Source organism: Lemur catta, chromosome 1 (assembly GCF_020740605.2).
Source record: "Lemur catta isolate mLemCat1 chromosome 1, mLemCat1.pri, whole genome shotgun sequence".
In the NCBI taxonomy this organism is placed as follows: domain Eukaryota; kingdom Metazoa; phylum Chordata; class Mammalia; order Primates; family Lemuridae; genus Lemur; species Lemur catta.
In genome coordinates this window covers 84,770,152-84,792,621 of record NC_059128.1, presented here as the reverse complement: position 1 = coordinate 84,792,621, position 22,470 = coordinate 84,770,152, and the positions used below count along the sequence as shown (strand labels likewise).

Sequence of the window (22,470 nt, the reverse complement as noted above, 5' to 3'; positions counted from 1 at the left end):
CCTGTCTCTAAAAAATATTAATACATACATAAATAAAAAGGGTCAGTTATTTTACTGTTGGAGTGAGAGTTTACAGAAAGCAAAAGCAAGGGGAGGAGTCTAGAATGATCCATGTGGTAATAAATTAGAGTTGGAGACATCATTGTGAACTCATTTTTAGCTTAATATAGACACAGGTGGCTACATATGGATGTGTGTACATACACAGGTTGGTATACCACATTTCCTTGCTGAGAGGGCCTAAAAGCAACAATACCCCAGTAGCAATGAGGCCCAAATCTTGGTTTCTAATACCATTCTCCAATGAAAGGCTTCTTAGAGAAATGGTTGATTCTAGGATTGGGTGAGGAAATATACAAAATGAGCCTGGAGCATCTCATAGTGCTAGAAAGTAAGGAAGTAATCCAAAACAAAATACACACAATGGTGGGGGTACGTCAAAGGGACACAGGAGCCAACTCAAAGAGCTCCCAATGGCCAAAGTTTCAACAATTTGAGCAACAAAATAAAGTTGTACTGGATTATAACTCAAGGTATAAAATAAATATCCCTGAGTCCATACTGACATAAATGATCGAATGAATGAATACATGGGGGAGATGACAGATATCTCCCATGCAGAAGAATTCTAAGTAATTTATGTAGCTGCTCATCCTCAAGGAGGCAGAGCATAACTTCTTTCAAAAGAGTACAGTATGGAAAAGGGGACTATAGTATCAATTTGCTAGAGCTGTGGTTTAGACAACAGAAATTTATTTTCTTAAAGTTCTGGAGGCTAGAATTTCAAGGTCAAGGGGTTGGCAGAGTTGATTTTTTCTGAGGCCTCTTTCCTGGCTTGTAGATGGCCATCTTCTCCCTATATGTTCACACGGTCTTCCCTCTGTACATATCTGTGTCCTAACCGTGTCTCTCTCTCTCTCTCCTTTTTTTTTTTTTTTTTTTACAAAAGTGTATTCTTAAATGTACATCAGACTTCAAGACGACACTTCATTTTAGCTATAGATGGCAAAAGATGTTATGGCAGGGAATACAGATGTTTAAATAGGAATCAAGGGTCACTATTGCCTTAGGCACAAGGAACACCTTACTTTTTGCCAGATTTCTTAATTCCACCTGTGGCCAGGGGACCCTTCCCCATGGCCTTCATGTTTAGCTCCGAGTTTCTTCTGCTCCTCTTTTTGTTTCTGCTTGAGAGCCTTATCTTCCTCGTCCTTCTCCTTGGTCTGCTTCTTGGGTTGTTTCAGGGGCTTTTTCTTGCCGCCTTTGTGGCCAGACACGCCCCTTCCCCAGACCCTGCCACCACTAATCTCTTTTTATAAGGACACCAGTCATACTGAATTAAGTCGGTTGACCTCATTTTAACTCAATTACCTCTTGAAAAGACCTTGTCTCCAAGTACAGTCACATTCTAAGGTACTGGGAGTTAGGACTTCAACATATGATTTTGCGGGAGGGGAAAAACAACTTTACAATGAAGAAACCTGATAAACACCACCTGAACCAGATAATCAAGGTCAGTATCAACAGTGATAAGTCATATTGATTGTATGACCTTTGATATGATGTGATGAAAATGGTACTTTAACTCTGTGTTCTTCCTCACAAAAACTTATAACCCCAGTCTAGTCAAGACAAATCCCAGTTGAGCCACATTCTACAAAATACCTGGCCTACAAGTCCTCAAAATTATCATCAAAAACAAGGGAAGCCTGAGAAACTGTCAGCCAGGAAGATCCTAATGAGACATGATGACTAAAATCTAATGCAGTATCCTGGATAGGATCCTGAAACAGAAAAAGGACATTGGGTGAAACTACGGAAACCTGAATAAAGTACAGAGTTTAGTTAATGAATCACTGTTGGTTGATTCATTGTAACAAGTATATATACTATATTAATATAGGATGTTAATGATAGGGGAAATGCTTGCAGAGTATGTGGGACCACTCTGTGGGACCACCATCTTTGCAATTTTTCTGTAAATCTAAAACTGTTCTAAAATAAAAAGTTTATTTTTTAAAAAAAAGAGGTCACTTGACTTGCTGCAGGTTAGAACCGGGACTAGAATCTAAGTCATTTGAATCTAAGTCATTTTCACTACTCAAGAGCTTCCACCCATCATAGCATACAATGGAGAAAAACAGAACATTGCCACATGGAAGGCAAGTGTGTCTGTGGTTATTGGAAGTCCAGGATGAGAGGGGCTAGTAAGTACTAAAAAATTGAGTAATTCAGGAAGATCAAGGCAATGTAAAGTAGGTAAGTGCTATGGAGTTGGGCTGGAAGGATTTCAAGATCCAGAAAAATCAACTGATTGAAGAAAGCTAGTATTGTAGAGCTAGGCATAGAGCTACAGAAGCTGGTCAGGTAGCAGGTAGTCAGGACCTAGGCTAGAAGACTGGAAAACAAAGGACCAGAGATCAGACAGACATTTTGGAACACACAGGATTAGACTCTAGAATTAGAGTAATAGACACTTGGAATAAAAATAATAGCAATGATAATAGTTTACATTTATAATACAGTTTACATATAAAATTTTCACATATTTATTTGATAGTGAATTAAATATTGTACCTTTTAAGTACAGCACTTTTTTTAATCCCCCTAAGTTCAGAGGTGAGGGGAGCTGGGATAGCTGGCTGGAGTCGGGGCAGTGAGGAGGGACAATCCAAGCAGTTCCTGATACTTGTCTCCCATCTTTCAAAAGTCTTTCGGTCAGCCTTACTCTATTCGTGTTTTGTTTTTCTGCTTCATAGCTTAGTTTCCTCATGCTGCATCTCCACATGTCCTTCAATCATAAATGATCTCCCATCAATCACCATTTGGATCTCTCATTGAGCTATTTGGAATTCTTCCCCACCCACTCACATGTCACCTATGCCCAGTACCTAGTCCTCTGAAACATTAAATATTAGGATATGTAAATGTCGATTAATGTACTATAACCAGTAACACAGCAGTTTGCTTCTGCCTCTAGAACTGGGCCAATCTTACAGAATTAGAATTACTACTGTATATGCCCACACAGCATGGACCACCCCTTCCCCTACCCTTGCAGCCACCCCTTGGAGTGAGCTCCCCCAGGCCAGGGACCTGAGAACTTTATCAACTTAAAATAAAATACACTGTCCTCTAGCTACTCTTTGAGCTAAACCCTTGGAAGTTGTATCTATTGCTGGTTTTCATATTTCACGAATGACAAAGTGCTTGGGACTGTGAATATATACATGTAAGGTAGAAGAGGCCCCACCAGGGCTTCCTGTTGCTGCTTCTGCTTTTAAGTTTGCTCTTTTTCTGAATGAGGTAAGTAAGGTAAGGTCAAGACTACAAAACTCTTCTCCTCCTCCTCATCCCCACTACCTTCCTCTTACTAGGGCCCCAAATATTTGAGTGATTGAATGCATGTGTTCAGGAATTATAAAAGAATAGTACCAATTTCCTTTTCTCTCATCATTAAGAAAAAGCATGTACATGTTTAAGAATTCTTTCAGTTTTTTTGGCTTTTTTTCTCAGTATACTCGGCATTTGTCAAGTCCTCAGAGGTAAGTATTATCTGAAGGGTGAGAAAACGGAGTGGTTACTAGCTTACCCAAGGCATGAAGAAAGTGCAAGGGGTGGAAGCCAGGCCTCCAAAATCTCAGTTCAGTGCTCTTTCTGTTCCACTGGTCATGACTATACATGTGTTCTCTTTTTATGTATGGATGTAGAAAGGGTGAGCCCGAGAAACATGAAAGAAATTTGGTTTTAGAATGGGAAGGAACAGAGACAATTCTGTAGGACTTTAGAATCTGTAGCCATTCCCTCTGGCGTTTCTGAGGAGACTGTGGGCCCGTGAGCAAGAGGAGGAGAGGTCTGGCCCCTTCTCCCTTCTCCCTTTTAGTGAATAGTCTTTCTTCAAATACACATGCCCCAGCGCACACAGAACCAGGAGTCCCAGCTGTGACAGTTGTTCTTGATAGAAATGGTCCCAGATTACCATGACAGGCACTGGGCACGGCACCACTTACAGTTCAAAGAAATGAGAAGCGAGACAGTAAAAGGAGGCTGGGATTAAAAATATATATATACATACACACACACACACACATATATGAGGATTATTCAAGCAGAAGCAAAAGTGAGGGTGGGGAGGAGATAGAGGGTGAAGACAGCATAGGGTAGGGGGTAGAAAGACCACTCTGCTTGATGTGCAGGGATAACCACTAGGAGAGTGAGGGCTTTGACCTTTTAATATAGAGTTAAATTGCAGGTATAGATTTTCCACTTAGACCTGGCATTTTCAGCTGGCATCTGGATCAGCTTCAGGTGGCACCATGAAGCCGACAGTGACCAGGGGGGAGCAGGACTGGAAAGAGAGCTGGGACAGAAGGTTACCTGCACCTCTGCAAATGCACAGGTCTAGGAAAAAGACACCTGGGCTGTCCCCTGGGGGTATCTTGTTTCAAGGTCGCTTAAGTTTCTGTAGCTTAGAACCGGCCCCTAAGCTCTGGCATCATGAGACTGCTGCAGATGTGTGGTGTTGGGAGTGACCTTGATGATCCATCTTCACCTCAAATTCCCGGTCCTGCGCTGCCCAGCTTTCATGTCACTCCTGTTGACAAGGCTACTCTGGAGTTCTAGGTTATTTTCCAGCCCTAAATCCGCTTCCTAGAAATGCCTGGGAGGAAGGAGAAGCAGCCTAGCAGCTCCTCCTAGTCGTTCACCTGGACACAGTGACAGCCCTGCCGGTGCTGCCCTGCCCCTGCCCCTGCCTCGGGTCGGGCTCCTCTTTACGGTCCAGGGCTCGCTCGGGGTTGGGGGCGTCCGGGGTGCGCCCCGTCCCCGGGCGGGCGTCCCGGGCGGGTGTCTGAGCCGCGGCGGCGCCGGCTGGTAGGCTGCTGCCGCTCGGTGCCCGCAGCCGATGGGAGGCGGCGTGAGCCCGAGAGAGCCCGGAGCAGCCGCGGTGGCAGCGCTCGGGCGCAGCCTCCTCCCGTTCCCACAATGCACAGGGCGGCGGCGGCGGCAGCATCACGGGCCGCCGAGGTGGCTGCGGCGGCGGCGGCGACCCCGAGGAGCCGGGGCACGCGGAGCGCTCGCGGCGGCTCGCGGCGAGCCCGGGAGTGATGGCGAGGCCCCCGCGGGCCGCCCGCGCCTGAGGCGCCCCGCCCCGCCCCGCCCCGCGCGGCGCGCCCGGCCCGGCCCGGCCCGGCCCTGCCCTGCTCCCCGCCCGCGCTGCCGGGCGCTTCCTAGTCGGCGCGGGCGGCAGCCCAGGCGAGGTGCGGCCTCCGCACAGGCGGGGGCGTCGGCTCGAGGGGCCCGCCATGGCCGCGTCGGAGCTCTACACAAAGGTAACACGCCCCGAGGGCCGGCGCCCTGGGGAGGGGCCCGCGCCGCCCGCCGCTGTCAGGCTGGGGGGGGGGGCGGGAGAGCGAGGCCCGGCAGGCCCTGCCCGCGCCACCCCTTGCGAGCGTTTCAGAACGCTCGGCGCTGCCCGCCTGCCGTTCGCTCTGGCACCTTCCTCTTTTGGGCGTTGGTGATTAAGGCCGCCGAGGGAGGCCTGTCTCCGGGGTCTCTCAGACCCCCTGCCACGCTTCTCGAGCTGGGGGCAGAGCAGGTTTACCAGTGGAAAGGGGGCCACCGTGTGTATTCGGTAGGGCCGGCCTGGCCCGGATAGCCTAGTCCCCCGGTCTGGCTGAGGAAAAATCCCCGTTGGTGGGAGGTGATGACCTGGTGGATCCGATGGTCTCTCTCGTGGGGACGCGCGCTTAAAATAACGTCCTGTGTTGGCATGCGGTGCCACTTCCACCGCCAGCCAACCTTTCTGTGAGGTTATTTGGATTCCTGCAAACGGTGGCCAGTGGATTTTCACCTTTAGCTGCCCGGTTGCAGATTGCTGCCCGGGGGTGGTGAGCCCCTGGGGAAGATGCCGCCAGATAAATGCGAGCTGATTCACAGGCTGGGATGGTCGGGACTCATTTGTCGATGGGAGTTTGCAACCTGCGTGTAATTCCGTAGAGCCTTGTTAGGCTCCACGTCTTCACCGTCCTCTAGGGCAAGCCTTTTTCTTCTGGGTTTAGTTTAAGGGAAGTGGCAGCCTTTTCTTTCTTAGACTGACACTAATACTCTCAGGGTCTGATAATCTATGAATGGCATATTTTGGAGAACTGTCCCTTTGAAGACTGTTCTGAAAATTTGTCTTGGACAGTGTATGAATGTGTGTAATCATGGCATTTAATACGATAGCTCATGTGTAGGTAAGCTTTTTGCCAACTCTTGATTACCTCTAATTCCATTTAACAGAATTGCCTTAATTTTTCAAGTTAGCACTTGCAATAGAATCTTCATTTAGGTTCCTGGAATCATTGATTCCAAATGTGACTCAAGTAATCCCAGGGATCAAGCTGCAGCATGTTATAGAGAAAAGAGGTCGGGACTGGGCATCAAGAGACATGGATTCTAGCGTGGACATTTTCACATACTGTGTGACCCTTGGGCAAGTCACTTAACCTCTCTGGTTCAGTTTCCACATGTGTAAATGGAGTTAATTATACTTGCCTTGCATTCCTTACAAACTGTTGTGAGTATCAAACTTTATAATAGTTGTGAAAGCTTTTTGTAACCTATGAATTTCTCTACAAATACGAGGTATATGATTAATTCCTTCAACCATGAAATGAGAAGCTTGCATTAAACATTCCCTGGGACCTCTTTCTTTCAAGCCTTAGATTTAAGAACTGCACAATTGGAACTTCTCTCTAAAATTAGTAATTTCTTTAGGCTTTTGTAGATCTCTAAGGTATGAATGAATATAACTGGAAACTGATTAAAAGTTACTCTATTATTATAACAAACACTTATGTAGTGCTTACTTTGTGCTAGGTACTGTTGTTCCATGTGTTTTAAAAGTACTAACTCATTTAATCCTCATAATAAACTTACAAAGTAAATACTAAGAAATATCAGTTTTTTCACTTGAAGAAATATCAGTCTGTAAACATTCTTTACTTTTTGTAGCCACTGACTCTGCCCACCCCTCTAGTGAGCAGTCCGTCTTTGAGCTACCTAATAGTAGGCTGCTTAAGTAGAGACTGATTGGATAATAAACTGTCGTTGGATTTTGGATCAACTTTTTTCCTCCCAAGATAATTTGGAAGAAAAAAATTGAAAAGATATGGTGATTTTTAAACTGTAAGGTTCTGGCCTTCAGTCATAGCTTTATCACAGTCTGTTTTAAAATTTGCCGTTTAGTCCTTGTAAAGACAAACTGTTGTAGACATCAGGATTGAAGTTGGGACTTACCCTGCTTTCTCCTAAATATACTTATGCCTTAGAATAGTTTGGTCACTTGGTTATTTGTTGGTTGATTCTTTTTGTGATGTGCCTTAGCTTAATGGCAGGCAAAAATATTTATGAGACATACTGTGTACCAGGTACTCTACTTAATGTTGAGCAGTTCTAACAATGAACAAGACACAGTCCTATCTCTCAAGGGGCTTACAGTCTGCTTCTTATATTCTTGACCCACTTTGAATCTACAGAGGCACAAATAACCTACTGTTACCTCAACAGCAAGCAGACAGCTGGTATGGTATTTATTAGTAGAAGTTAGGGAATGGGTTGCGACATGGGGAAGATTGGAATGATTCCAGAGACAAAAGCTGGGGTAGTGATTATTAGGGTAAGAGGGAAATCATTAAATGCAGTATCAGTGGATAAACACAAGGATCTTTCCCTTGTAGAGGATTACAAGGAAGGAAGTTCTGGGGTAGATTACAAGGAAAGATGTGTTAGTGACATGCTATAATTATGGTATTCAACATTGTGGTTAAATCTGAAAAGTGCCCTTTTAAAAAATGTCATTCAGATCTTAAAGGCAGATTTTGATGTGTGATACAGATCAGCTCCTATTACAGTGAAGGACAAGAGACTGTTCAATTTTTTCTTTTTAGCTAGAATGATAATGGTTTTGTCACACCAATTTAGCAGGGCTTCCATTTTATAAAATTTTCCAGCAGTATAAATATTTTAAGGTCAATAGCTAAGTTCCTTGTGTATAACATTTCTGGAAACTAACATTTTGGTTAAAACATGTTTATTGATTTTTTTAAATAACAGTTTTATTAAGATATAATTCATATATGATATAATTCACCAGTAAAGTATATTATTTCTCAGCTACTTGGGAGGTTGAGGCAGGAGGATTGCTTGAGGATAGAAGTTTGAGACCAGCCTGGGTAGCATAGCGAGACGCCATCTCTAAAAAAATTAGCCAGGTGTGGTGGAACACACGTGTAGTCCCAACGACTTGGGAGGCTGAGGTGAGAGGATGCCTTGAGCCCGAGAATTTGAGGCTGCAGTGAGTTATGATTGTGCCACTGCACTCCAGCCTGGGCAACAGATTGAGACCCTGTCTCTTAAAAAAAAAAAACAAAAACCGTATTATTAAATGGTTTTTAGTATATTCACAGAGTTGTATGTTGATTTTGTTTTTAGGTCCACCTGCCTTGCTCCCAAAGGAATTAAAGGCAGCTATGATATCTCATTGCTTCTTATTTTGAAAGTATTTGCTAGTCTTGACTTGCCAATGCTGCCAGTGGATATCTGTCTCATATATTACCCATAGATGCTTTTAGCAACTGTAAGACAAGTCAGCATTTGTGGAGCAGGGTTTGTCAATTAACCTAGAAGGATCACCAGCAGCAAAGTAATGAGTGGCATGCTAGTCCTCTTCACACCAAGTTCCCAGACACAATGGATAGCACCATAAATTCTGTTGAATGGTCAAGATTACCTGAATCAGTTTAATTAGGAGGCCTCTCTCTGCTTGTGTAGTAGGCCAAAAACCAAAAAACAAAAAAAGAAAAAAGAAAAAAATGGAGGTCCTCATGATGTGTTAAGATGCTGAGTATTATAACAGTGCAAAAACAGTCTAAAACCCCACATTTGCAAAGCCATGTAAACTCTCCTAGATGAAACAGCTTTTAGGCCAATAGATTGTATATTTGTAACCTTCCTTTCCCACCATATTCCCTCATACCTACAGGAGCCACATGGCCTAGATTTTTTCTGGGATAGTTCCACTTTTATACTCAATGCCATTGTCCCTTCAAATCATCAGTTCTGGCAATTCTGCTATTTTGGTGTTGAAGCTATGTTTCCCAGACTGCGTCTACCATCTTAAAGCTGTACAGAAATCTCATCTCTGATCATGTGCTGTGTATGATGTGGAGTTTGGCAAGCCTATTAGCTGTGCCAAGTCTTCTGTCATGCCCCTTCCATTCATATTTCCTCCTGATGTACCTAGGCCTGTTAATGACACTGTTTCTGTCCTAGTCCCTCAGGTTGGAGACCTCAGCATCTTTTCTCTTGTCTCTCACATTCTATTTCTTCTATATCAATTCTAATTTCACTTGACGTCTAGCTGACAGTTCAGATTCTGAACCCCCACTATCATTTTTTTCTCTCTTATTGACTCATACAAATTTATGTCTTATTATAATTACTGTATTTGTGTGTATGTTTACCAATCCCACAATACCATAAACCCCCTGAGATGCCATTTTTTCACTTCCTGTAGAGCCTAATACAATGTCTTACATAGAATAGGTGTTCATTGAATATTTGTTGAATGAATGAATACTTAAGCAGGGGAGGGACAAATTGAAAAAAATGGTTTGAAATTATTCGTCCACTTATAGGAAAGAGGCAGGGTATAAAGAAGTGGTTAAACAAGTAAACACATTTTCAGGCGTGTTGAACAGGATGAGTAATAGAACGGGGAGCCAGGGAGAACAAGAGAGCTTTCAGGAAACAAAATGTGAAGTGATGAGAGTCTGGTAGACGGGCAGAAGGTGTGGGAGAGAGGGGCAAATCTGAGAGACAGTTCTCTGAGATAGATTAGCTATAGGATGGGAAGGAGAGGGAATATTATCTAATGCCAGTAGCTCCAGCCTTGGAAACTGAAAGTTAATTCCTGTTTCATCATGAATTTTTACTGACTCTGGAACTTGATTGAAAGCTACTAAAAAAATACTCCTTTAAACTGTTTGAGCAAAGCAGAACGCCCATGATTTCCTCTTGAAATTTTTTACTATCTCTTGAAGTATGAAAGTTCTGTGTGTTGCCCAGTGGTTAAAAGATTATAAAGAGGTTCTAATTCTAATGAGAGTTGCTACTGACAGATAAATGGTTTAAATCATCCTGGTGCTTTTAGCTTTTTGAAGTAAGAGAAAACTGAAGGAAGGTCAATGAATGGGCTTCCAGAGATTTTGCTACAACTTCGGGGCAGGGGTCATGGGAATGCTAACTTTTGTTTAGGAGAATGTGGCAGAGGAGAGATGATCCCTCTTACTTTATTTACTTCTTACCTCAGAAGGTAATTTAGCTTCTGTGTTTTTCATTTAATGCTGAATTTTAACTCCATTGAGAAAACTTAGGGGCATTTGGCCCACCAAGAATAGACTGGGATTTATTTGTCTCCACTTTAGGCAATTCCTAGTGAAGTATTAATACAAGGTATTATTGGAAGTATGAACTTCTGGCTATCTATGGAGTACGGTCTGGCCTTAGGCAAAATATTATGTGCGAAGTTCCACTTCTCATACCCTTTGCCCTTGGGCACGTCCTCCATCCTATAGTGGTCTTCTCAAATACCTTCCACTTGTCTGTCTGGGGAGTTTGTCCTTCTTTTCCCTCTAGCACTGCCCCCTAATCTCTCATCAACTTTATTGAGGCCTAATTTAACATGCAATAAAATATCCATTCTTTTTTTTTTTCAAAGGCTAGTCAAGTGAAGCAGTGGGCATGGAGAAGGAACAAAGGAATCTGTAACTGTTTGTGATCAATTAGTTGTAAACACCACTGTATTCCGACCAGTCAGAATTTCCTCATTTTAAGTGTATAGTTTGATGAGTTTTGACAAACATATTACCATGTAACCACCACCACAAACAAGGTATAGAACATTTCCATCACTCCCAAAAGTTCCCTTGTGCTTAGCTTCTTCAATTCTCCAACTTATTTGAAGAGTTAATCGGAGTTGCACTTGCCCATTATGGCAGAAGGACGAATTTTTTGTTTTTGTTTTTTCCAAAATGCATGCTATGGTTCCACCTTAACCCAACCAATAGAAATACTTAATACAAAGGTCTGGCCTTAGATATCACTCCTATGGAGTTTCATTTTCAAGTAGGAGGTGGGAGAGGATGGAAAAGGAGTTGAGGTGGTTTTTTATTGAATCTTTCCTTCACACACTTACCACTTTGCCTTTGTTAATGTTGTCTGGCTTTGATGCTTTGTTTTCTTAGGGGGTTTTTTGGTGCTAAAATACCCTTTGGTCAAATTTGCCCTTTAACAGTTCCTCTTCCCCATCTATCTTGGTTGTAATGTCAGTCTGAGTTTGTGCTGAAACAGCTTAAGCTTAGCAGAAACTTATCCGTCCTTCCTCATGCTTTGGGCATTCTCCATTTCTCTTCTAAGCCCTCTTCGCTTGGAACTCTCCTTAATCAGCAGACATTAGCATTAAACATCTTGTACAAGGGAGGCTTTTTGCCAGTTGTAGAACATAGGGGTGATGTAATTATGTTTTGATTTCAAAATAATGGCTCCAGACTTGATTGAAATCAAGGGAGAAGTACATTATACATTCCTAAGTGATCCTGAGGACCATCTATCTACCTCCTTTGGCTTGAGGTGCTGTTGTGGCCAAAAATGTGAGCAAAATGCTAGACTGGAGGGAGCCTGGACACGAAAAAGTTTTGTCTATCTTTGGTCACATGTACAAAAATATACATTGTTCTGGCTAGGAATCCTGCATGTGTGGTTAGCGTTTCTACTTCTTGATAAATACACACTAACTAGAGAAATTTTAGACTAGGAAAAATAAAATGATTAGGATAGTGAGGAGGATAGAGAGATTAAAAGGGCAGAACTCTAGTTTAGGAAGATGAAAGTGAGCTGAGGTTATGGTGGAGTATTTGACATCAATAGTAGTTTATAACATCAAATCTCAGTTTAGTAGGGATGCTTGTTAGATATTGAAATAAATAAATTATATGCATGTCATTTTAAATGAGTTTCTACTTTAAACATTAAGTTTTATATTTTTGAAACTCATTACCTGAAGTTACGGTATCAGCTGAGATGTAGTATGTAAATAGAAAGGGCCTTGGTAATTCACGGATGATAGTTCTGACATACTGACTTACCAGACCTCTGTTTAACAGTGTTAAACAGTTTACCAACCAGAGCTGTTTTAGTTGGAAGTAACAGAAACCCAACTCAAAGCCAAAAAGGGTCTTATTTGCTTATATGACCTAAAAGTCTAGGCATGGTTGGAATCAAGTCTCAGACATAGTCTTTGGGGCACTGTGTCACTGACTCTCATGTGCTGACATTGGTTTCATTCTCCGGACAGCTCTTTCAAGGATGAAAAGATGGCCAGTGGCACTTGCAGACCATGTGCTCTTTCAGCTCTGGGCCTGGAGGAAGAGAGCTTGATAGAGGAATTCTGGTTGCCCTTCCTGGGAAACATGTGCCCTCTCTTTTCACCATTCCCTGTAGGCAGTGGTGGTGGGGGGGTGGCGGGCAATACCATGAGTGGTCAAGTCTGTGCTCAACCACCTAGAGGCCAAGGGGAGGACAGGACACTGTAATTGACAGTCCCACTGCAACCTCTTGGGATGGAGATTGAAGAGCTGTTCCCCGTCAGAAGGAATAGTCCTGTGTAGACAAAATGAAACAACTACCCTCAATTGATGTTCACTGTGAATAGGTCACCAAAAATGACAGTGACTGAATCTACCCCTCCTTTTCTTCTGATCTTTGAGCAGAAGAATGGGAGAGTTTTGCATGACCAGGAGGGCATTAGGTATCTTTCCCCTAGAGAATCATTTTTAATTGGGGAGAAAAGGCAGGGGGATGGAGAATCTATACAAGCAAGTGTTACTAATAGCATGTCAGAGATTGAAGATTTGAAAATTATTTTTATTGGATCTAATAAAGGGGCTATAAATTCCATATCACTTTTCCTGCTGATCTCTTTCTACCATATTTCTTCAGTATTTTATTTCCTCTTATTTCCTTCACATTCTTGCTTACATGCATTATTCTCTTCCTTCATTTTCACTCAGAAATAAGTTGCACAATTTCTTTTTATTTTTAAATTAATTTATTTTATTTTTGAAGAGTTAGAGCCTTACTCTGTCACCCAGGCTGGAGTACAGTGGCATGATCATGAGTTTACTGTAACCTTGAACTCCTGGGCTCAAGTGATGCTCCTGCCTTAGCCTCCCAAGTAGCTGGACTACAAGCATGCACCACCACACCTGGCCTAAATTGCACAATTTCTTATTGCCTCTTTTTTTCTGTCTGAGTCATCCCTTGTTCATCTCTGGTGGTGTTCTGTCCTCTTCTCCTCTCATCTTTCTATCATGTCATCTTCTTTATCCCACTACTATTTTATCTACCCACCCTTTATGCTCTGTTGTAATTTGTTATAACCAAACATACATACACACTCATCCCTATAATGGAATAAAATAAATTATTATAGAGTGGATGGGTATTTAGTAACTTAGATTGGGGAGGGTACTTCATTTGTACTTTGGCTTTGTTACCACTCCCTGAATCTGACATGATAATAGGAAGTAATTTTGTATGAGTTTGCATAACTCATTTTCTGCATATGTGAGTATGTGTCTGTTTCATACAATTAAATGCTTTTATGCTGGACTAGTTTTTAGACTAGTTAGACTAGACTAGTTCCGCCTTAATTTTTCAGCTTACCATTGCTGGAGTACGTATAATAAGATGACTAGATACTCCTTTAAAGATATTTACGATCTTACTTTAAAACGTTTTTGTTACCAGTACTTAACTTTTACACAAGATTGGTCTCTGTATGCTTAAACTGAGAAAAATCTTACTTCTAGTTTGACAAGAGGCATGCATAGGTTAGAAGGAATTTCTGGAGATATTTTCCATAAAATTAGGAAATATGTTATCTTAATAAGGAAGTTGGGTCAAAACCTATATTAAATTTTCATCAACTCAGAATGTACATTTCTTATTTTAGAAATGAAAAAGTGAACGCCCTCAGAGTTAATACTGCATTTTAACCCACTCTTACTGTTATACTCATTTTTTTTATCCTAAACCAAAATTTCTCAACCTCTGCACTATTGATAGTAGGCTGGATAATTCTCTTTTTGTGGGGGGGCTGTCCTGTGTGTTGTAGGATGTTCAGCCAAATCCCTGACCTTTATCCACTAGATCCAGTAGCACTCTCCTCCCCCTGTTGTAACAACCAATATGGTCTGCAGAGTTTGCCAGATGTCCCCTGGCACCCCCTTGAGATCCCACTACCTTAAGGCTTAGACTAGGGTAAGAAAAAGTAGGAAAGTTAAAAATAGCAAGAAGGATTAATTGGGAAAACTTTAATAAAAAATGATTGACTTATAAGCAACATTTTTTTCTGCTTATAGAAATGATACATTGTAGGGAATTTGGATAACACAGAAACATATAAAGGAAGAAAGTTAAAACAAATTAATTATACCACCCGGAGATAATCATTGTCAACTATTGATTTACTTCCTTAAGTCTTTTACCTGTATTCATAAGTGGTAATGATTTTTAAAATGATTTTTTAAACTTAATGTGTATTGTGAGAATTTTTATATCAAATATTCATTGAAAATATTGTTAATGGCTGCATAAATGTACATCATTTGGTTGTACAAAGTTTATTTACTGCTGTGCATTTTTCACTGTTAGAAGCAATGTACTATGATGAGCATCTTTGTACATAAATCTTTGCTTAGTCAATTTTAGAATCTGAGTCTTCGTGGCAAGAATTGTCATTTATATTTATGCAGGATAGGGCATTAACATTCATTTCATTTTAAAAATAGCACTTTTTATGTGCATTGCCTCAAGGCTGGGGTGACCAGCTGTCCCATTTCTGGGAGCTGCTTTCTGCCATTTAGTATTATAATACCTTTATTCTGTTTTGAGAACTCTTCCTAGAGTAGAAATATATAAATTTATTTCAAAAATTTGACCTTTTGGAAATCTAAACTGTTTTTCCCCCTGACCATTTTCATTATTATTGTTCGTATCCACTCTTCTTTTTGATCATGTATGAATCTGTGCCAGAGAAAATAACGGAATTAGAAAGAATTTTTAAAAGAGAAAACAACGTGAAGCTTCTGTCTTAAGGGTATAAATGATATAATTTTAATTTGAAAATTACCTGATAATATGTTACCCTTTCATTGTGGACATATTCTTCTACTTAGAACAAACTAACATTTGTCTGGAGTAGGCCATGCATTTGCTTTCAGGGGACGGTCAAGAACCTGAGAGTCCTTCGGCATCAACCTGCTTTAAAACAATTAGAATGGGGCAAAATGCACCCAATGCTAGAGGTAGCACCCTAGAATGGGATCTTTATAGCACTCAGAAAGTGTTTTGGGATTAGTGAGGCCTTCAGAGCATTGCTGTGTGCAGCAGCCCTCACAAAGGATTTGGTTCATGGCGGTAGCCACAAACCTGGATGAGGATTGAAGTGTGGAGCATTAAAGGTGTAGGAAGCTGAGTTGAAGACTTAGCATCCTTTGCTTTTCTCCCTCTACTAAAATCTTGATTTTTACCTTATTTAGTTGTTATTTGTTTTCTTCTGAAAACTGTGGCTTGGGCAAATCCATGACGCCATGGCAGTATAATTATCAAATAATGATTACTATTTGCTGAGGTCATAGTGTGGGCCAGACACTATTCTGAGGGCCTTGTTACATTGTTTCATTTCTTGGCTTCCACCCCTCGCAGTGTCCTGAAAGAGAAGCAGTGCATCGTAGCAGTCAGGGGCATGGATTCTACACCTAGAAGTTGGATCCTGGGTTAATTCAAGTTTTGCTTATTCACGTTCCTTGTGTCCCTGAGAAAGTTACTTCACCTCTTTGTGCCTCAGTTTCCTCATCTTTATAATGCTGATAATACCTACTTCATGTGGTTAATGATGACTAAATTATTTACTATATTTTAAAAATGCTTAGAATATTGACCAGTATACAGTAAATTCTTAGAAATATTAGCTGTTGTTATTGCTGCTGTTAAAGCTGTCATTCTCCTTTCTCTCTGGCTGCCTGGTCTTCTTCAGAAGCTTACCTACTTCCTATTCCACCTTAGATGTTGGTGGTCCTGGGTTCTGACCTTGACTTACACTCCCTCCCACTGTGGCCTGGTCCATTCTTGAAGAGTTAGGTACCAGCCCTGTGCTGATGACTTCCGAATCTGATTTCAGCCTCGTTACTCTCCCTACAAACAACTGCCTTATGGACATCTTCACAAGCATCTCAAACTGAGCATATTCAAAATTGAACTTGTTGTCTCTTCCTTCCCTCTTCATACCACTCTACCTGATTAATTTCACTGTGTCTTAGTTTCCTCATCTGTACAAGGGGATGATAATATCTATTTTGTAGGGTTGTTATGAGGATTAAATGAGATAGTTCATACAAAGCATTTAGAATAATGCCTGACACATATTTAAGAAATATTAGCTACTGTAATTGTTGTTGTTACTTGTTTTACCTGTCTGATGAATGGTATCAATACCCCTCCATTAACCCAAACCAAAAGCTCAGAATCAGTTACATTTCCTAGTACTGTTACTACTCTATTTTGGGCCCTTATTATTTCTTTCCTGAATCCTGAAACAGCTTCTTAAGCAATCTTTGTCTTACTTCCTATAGTCTGTTTTTTCATTCTGTTACTAGGGTGATCTTTGTAATGCACGTATCTGATCATTCCACTCTCCAGCTTGAAGTTCCTCAATGATTCCCTGTAGGATTTTGTCCTAAGAATAAATTTGTTAGTGTAGTGCTTCCTGAACTTTGGTGTCCATCTGAATCACCTAGGATTCTTGTTAAAATGAAGATTCTGACTCAGCAGGTCTGTGGTGAGGCACAAGACTCTGCATTCTAACAACTCCCAGGTGATGCCTATGCTGCTGGATTGAGGACCACACCTTGAGTAGCAAGGCTATAATGCACAGGGCTCTTCATGACTTGCCTTACCTCGGCCCACCTCATCTCTTATGTTTTTCTCCTGGCATTCAGGTCCTTACTTTAGGAGCTCATCAGATTTGCTTCTGCCTGATTTCCAGCATTCCCCTTGCCTGGCTTCCTCTGCTCTTCATTCATGAATTATTTCTTCCAGACCCCAGTGTGGCTAAGGTGTTCCTTCTGTGTGTTCTTATAGCCCACCCTGTTTATCTCTGTCCTAACACTTACCACACTGCATTGCAATTGTCTGTCTCCCATTTGCTTCTCTGAGCTCCTTAAGGACAGGGAAAGTATTTCATTTGTTTTGTTTTAATGACAACTTTATTGAGATATAATTCACATGCCATAAAATTCATTGTATAAAGTGTGTAATTCAGTGGTTCTCATTTGTTTTTTGACTCAGCATCTAGACCAGTGTTTGGTCTGTAGTAAGTACCAAGTCAGTGGTTGAATGAATTGAATGAATTAAATGACATTAAAGTGTCATTGGAAGGTTTTCTCTCTGTATTTTTTGAATTTAACATTTCAGCATTCTCAAAAAAAAGAAAAAAATTAGCTGGGTCTGGTGGTGCACACCTGTAGTCCCAGGTACTTGGGTGGCTGAGCCAAGAGGATCACTTGAGCCTGGGAGTCAGAGGTTGCAGTGTGCCATGATCACACCACTGCATTCCAGTATGGGCAACAGAGTGAGACCTTGTGTCAAAACAAACAAACAAACAAGCAAAAAAAACCAAAAAAAAATTCATTCAAATCATCATACTTATTTATTAATAGCTTTTCATGAGTTTTCTCCCTTCTGCCCTTCTTTTTGGCACCAGGGAAGGAACCACTTTTTTCTTCTCTAGGCACATTTAATGAATCATTAGGGATTGCTTATCTTAATTCTCCAGTTCTTCCAGTTGTTCTCTTTTTCAACCCACACTGTGATGAGCAGTACTGACCCAAAGCACAGATCTCAACACTCCTGACTGGTACCCAATCCCTTCTTCTCCCACCCCAGTTATCTACTGTAGAGCTCATTCACTCCTTAGCCTAGCATTCAGGACTCAAGTTCTTTTTCTAACCCTACTCTCTTGGTTTGATCTTTCCCAACACTGAGGTTTCTCAAACTTTATTGTTTATAGCAATTATCTAGAATGCTTTTTAAAATGTAAATTTCTGGGTCTTGTCTCCAGAGACTCCAAACCAGTAGGTTCAGAGGCCCTAGGAATCTGCATTTTTAAGCAACTCCATAATGCTGTGGTCCCCAAACACCGGGCCTCGGACTAGTACCAGTCCATGGCCTGTTAGGAACCAGGCCGCACAGCAGGAGGTGAGCAGTGGGTGACCAAGCAAAGCTTCATCTGTATTTACAGCCTTTCCTCATTGCTGGCATCACCACCTTAGTTCCGCCTCCTGTCAGAGGCAGCATTGAATTCTGCATTATGGTGAGTTTGGTGAGTTGTATAATTATTTCATTATATATTACAATGTAATAATAATAGAAATAAAGTGTACAATGATTGTGATGTGCTTGAATCATCCTGAAATCCTCCCCCTTGCCCTGCCACGATGGAAAAATTGTCTTCCATGAAACTGTTTCCTGGTGCCAAAACGGTTGGGGACCGCTGCCATAAGAAATTCCAATGCAGCTAGTTTGTGGAACCCCATTCTGAGACACTGAACCAACCTTGCCTCTTAATCCTGTATTCGAGCTTTGCTTGACCCTATTCACCATGTTCCATCTTGCTAAGATCCCCCACCTAATAAGTCCTCAATAAAAGTTAGTTGAATTGAATTATGTATTAAGTGGTGGTGGTGTGTCTTTTTAGAATCATAAGATGATATTACCATAGACATACTGTCAGCCAGTTTTGAGTTTGTTTCCCCTGGCTATCCTTAAATGTTTCACTTTTAATAGAATATGTGAGAAGACCTGGCACATGGTAGTGACCCAGTAAATCTTTTTGCTATTTTTAAAGGCAACTGGAAAAACTGCCTCCCTTATACTAAAATATAATTTAGAGTCTTTTATGGTGAAAGATGTTCCATTTCCTTTACTAATAAAAAGTGTGAAATAGTATAGGAAATGACTTGCAAAGTTACTTTGGGAGCTATTTTCCTTTTTAAAAAAGCTATTTTAAAAAGTATAAAAATAATAAATGTCCAGTGCAGAATTTTGAACAATTTAGAAATGCAAAAGAAAAAAATCACATATAATCTCAAATACTCTTAATATTTTGATGTATATCATTCTAGTCTTCTTTTTTCCTGTATATATTTTCTTTCATAAAATAGTTTATTTTATAGCAAGACTGTTTTCTCTAAGTAGTATATTGTGAAGATTTTACCATGCCAATACATACTCTTCTACAATATGTTTTTTAATGGCTTCAGAGTTCTATATTGCATTTGTCATATGTTACTCAGCTAGTCCCTTATGATAAATACTTCTAATTTTTTGACAGTTTACATTTCAGTTAAAGAGAACCAAAAGCCTTCATGTATTTCTTTACAAAGAAATCATTTGTAGTTATTAATGAATTTGACTATAGTTGCAAAACTCCCATTTTTCTACAATATTGGTACAAAAACTTGGTGATTATGGTATCAGTGTTAAGAAGATTAGTTAGATCTCAGAAGACTAAAAAAAAACAGGAATATCAAGGTACTCAGGAATAAATCCTTAAATATAATTACATATTTGGGATCTCAATGTGTGCCAGCCACAACAGTTTACTAGAAGGAAATTCTCCAGACTGTAGAGGTAAATTTTATCAAGATTATTAATCAATGGGCCAAGCAGATCAAGCTGTAGGTTAGCTCCAACTTGAGAGGACAAAGAATCCCTTCCTCTTCCAGTATTTTGGAAGCCATATGGCAGGATGAATTATATTATCATCTACGTATTCTAATGTCAGCTGAGGAGACTATCCCTAACTAATGAAAGCCACTTAGGATTTGTAAAGCCCTTGCATTCATATTAATTGGCTGGATAACTTCATTGCTCAGAAGCTGTTGGCTTTTTAAATGGAAAGGCTGACTTGTGCTACAGGGAGGAGAAATGCAGCAGAGACAGTTATAAAGAAAAAACACATTTACTGAATCAAGAGAAGTAATGTGGGAAATAATCTATGAAACATAAGATTGAGATATTGGAAACTCTGAAAATGTGTTTTTCACATAAGCCCGCTTGGTTTGCAAATTCTATAATTAAATGTTTCTTATAACAAGTTGAGTTTACTACTGAAATGTGTCTCGGAACCTGGCCAGTGGTCTTAAGGGGCCTGATTCTTCAGAAGAAGTCCACTTCCCTTGAGTCAGAGATGGCATTTCCTTGGTTTTAAGAGTTTTCTGAGTCTGTGTTGGAGCAATGCCTTAGTCTCAGGAAAGTTAGAATAATCTGTGGACCATTTAGAAGTTGCTTCCTCAGTCACTGCCCATGGGAATTTTTGAGGTTCAGTTTGTGTTTTGGACCTGGGACCTCCACTAGGGTGTGTTTAAGAAGGATCTAGACAAAATGTGTAGAGTACAGATTAACTGGTTGGATTGAGAAATAGAAAGTCTCATCTGAATTCATGAAAAATATAAGTAATGGGGACATTTGAAAGAAAGTTGGTGCCTGTTTAGCAAATCTGTAAGACTCAGTTGTAATCTGTGCCATTCTATACATTTGACCTAGATTCTTAAAATAATTCTTTTTGTGTGTGTGTGTGTGTGTGACAAGGTCTCACTCTGTTGCCCCTGCTAGAGTGCAGTGGTGTCATTATAGCTCACTGCAACCTCATACTCTTGGGCTTAAGCGATCCTCCTGCTTCAGCCTCCCGAATAGCTGGGACTACAGGCATACACCACCAGGCCTGGCTCATTTTTTTATTTTTTTGTAGAGATGGGGTCTTGCTCTTGCTCAGGCCAGTCTCGAACTCCTGACCTCAAGTGATCCTCCTGTCTTGGCCTTCCAAAATGCTAGGATTATAGGCGTGAGCCACTGCACCTGGCCAATAGTTCTGGTAGAGTTAAACATTTCATTTCCTGTATTCTTATTTGACTTGCTTATCTATTGGCTATTTTCAGGATTTTCTAAGGTGATTGTCATAGACTGTGGTGAAATTTAAGAACACAATGAGTGGAGGCCAAATTAATTATTTTAAAATACATATGAGTGAAACAGGTGGAGAAGTTCATTGTATTAATACATGATTCCCACTTGAAAATGGCTGCAGTGGGGTAGCAGTTAAGATTTTGTAATTCTGAAATTGCATAGATTGAGTTTATTCAGAATGTGGTCAATATGTAGACAAATAGAGCCTCAGCCAGAGCACTGGAACTGCTTCTGTGAATGCTTTTCACTTTAGTCAGCTTAATTCCTTAAATAGCCAGTTGTCCTTTGGTTTTCATTCTTCACTGTCATAGCAGTGACATCAGATGCAGCTGGAGCTTAAAGCAGAAGGATTATGTTAATTAATTCCAGTGAAACAAAAACTGCTTCAAATAATTAATGGAATAACAGTCTCATTAAAAGACCTTAGAGCTTTATTTCTGCCCTTTTTTTTTTTCTTTTCCAAGAGACCAGAGAAGGGAGAATGGCACAGATTGTTCACTTGAGACCATTTTAAGCTATTGATCCATCTTACAATCCTCATCTGATGGTTCTGATTTCAACATGAATCATTCAGGCCATGTAGTGATTTTCTTTTATTTCCTCTTGAGGCTGCTCTATGTTTGCCTTTGGTGATAGTTTTCAAGGAGAAGTGCATGAACTTTGGCTTGTCAGAATCTAAAAATGCCTCTATTTTATTGTTTTATTTACAGCTATCATATTTTAGTTTGAATACAGTTGACCTAGCAAGCTAACATTTGTATGTACAAGTAGGTGAGCTGCTGGGTTATTGGAGGGAGGAAGAGGCTTTGTATGTTCCCATCACTGTTTTCTTAAGCTAATCATGTTGTCAGCTAGTCTTGCTATTACGGATTTTTTGTTTGTTTGTTTGTTTGTTTGTTTTCTTCCGGATAGTTAAAGAAAGAGGCATTATTGGACAGAGATAGCCAGAGTTAGGGAAAATTAGGTGAAGGGACAAGTAGGAAGATCTTTTCCTATATGTAATCATCTTGGTTTTTCAACCTAACCTGAAGATATTTGCCTTTGAACAAACTATAGAAGAGTTTAATCCACTTTAATTTTAATAATAGATGAAAAGAAAATAGGAGGAAATTAATGTATAACATATGGCTTGTAATGTTTTGGCAGATAGAAAGATATGGATTTCATTGTATTGTTGAGAATAGGCTCAGGATCTTATGAATGTTCAGGAGCTAAGTTTCTGGGAGCATAATAATAAAGGTGTAAAGAAAAAGAAAGTAAAATAAAAATAGAAACATAAAAACTAAAAAAATTAAAAGCTGAGGAAAGGGAAGTTTGAGACTGGAGATTTGGGTATAATTA

General features: G+C 40.5%; 1 protein-coding gene across 1 annotated transcript in view; it reads left to right on the top strand.

Annotated features, from left to right (window-relative positions):
• The first annotated feature begins 5,218 nt into the window (after nucleotides 1-5,218).
• The window catches only part of MYO5A (myosin VA), a 195,362-nt gene continuing 178,110 nt past the window's right edge, over nucleotides 5,219-22,470 (top strand). Inside the window, exon 1 of the mRNA XM_045529431.1 lies at nucleotides 5,219-5,330. Within this exon, the coding sequence (XP_045385387.1) occupies nucleotides 5,304-5,330 (27 nt within the window). The 5' untranslated portion in view covers nucleotides 5,219-5,303. The remainder of the gene's footprint in view (nucleotides 5,331-22,470) is intronic.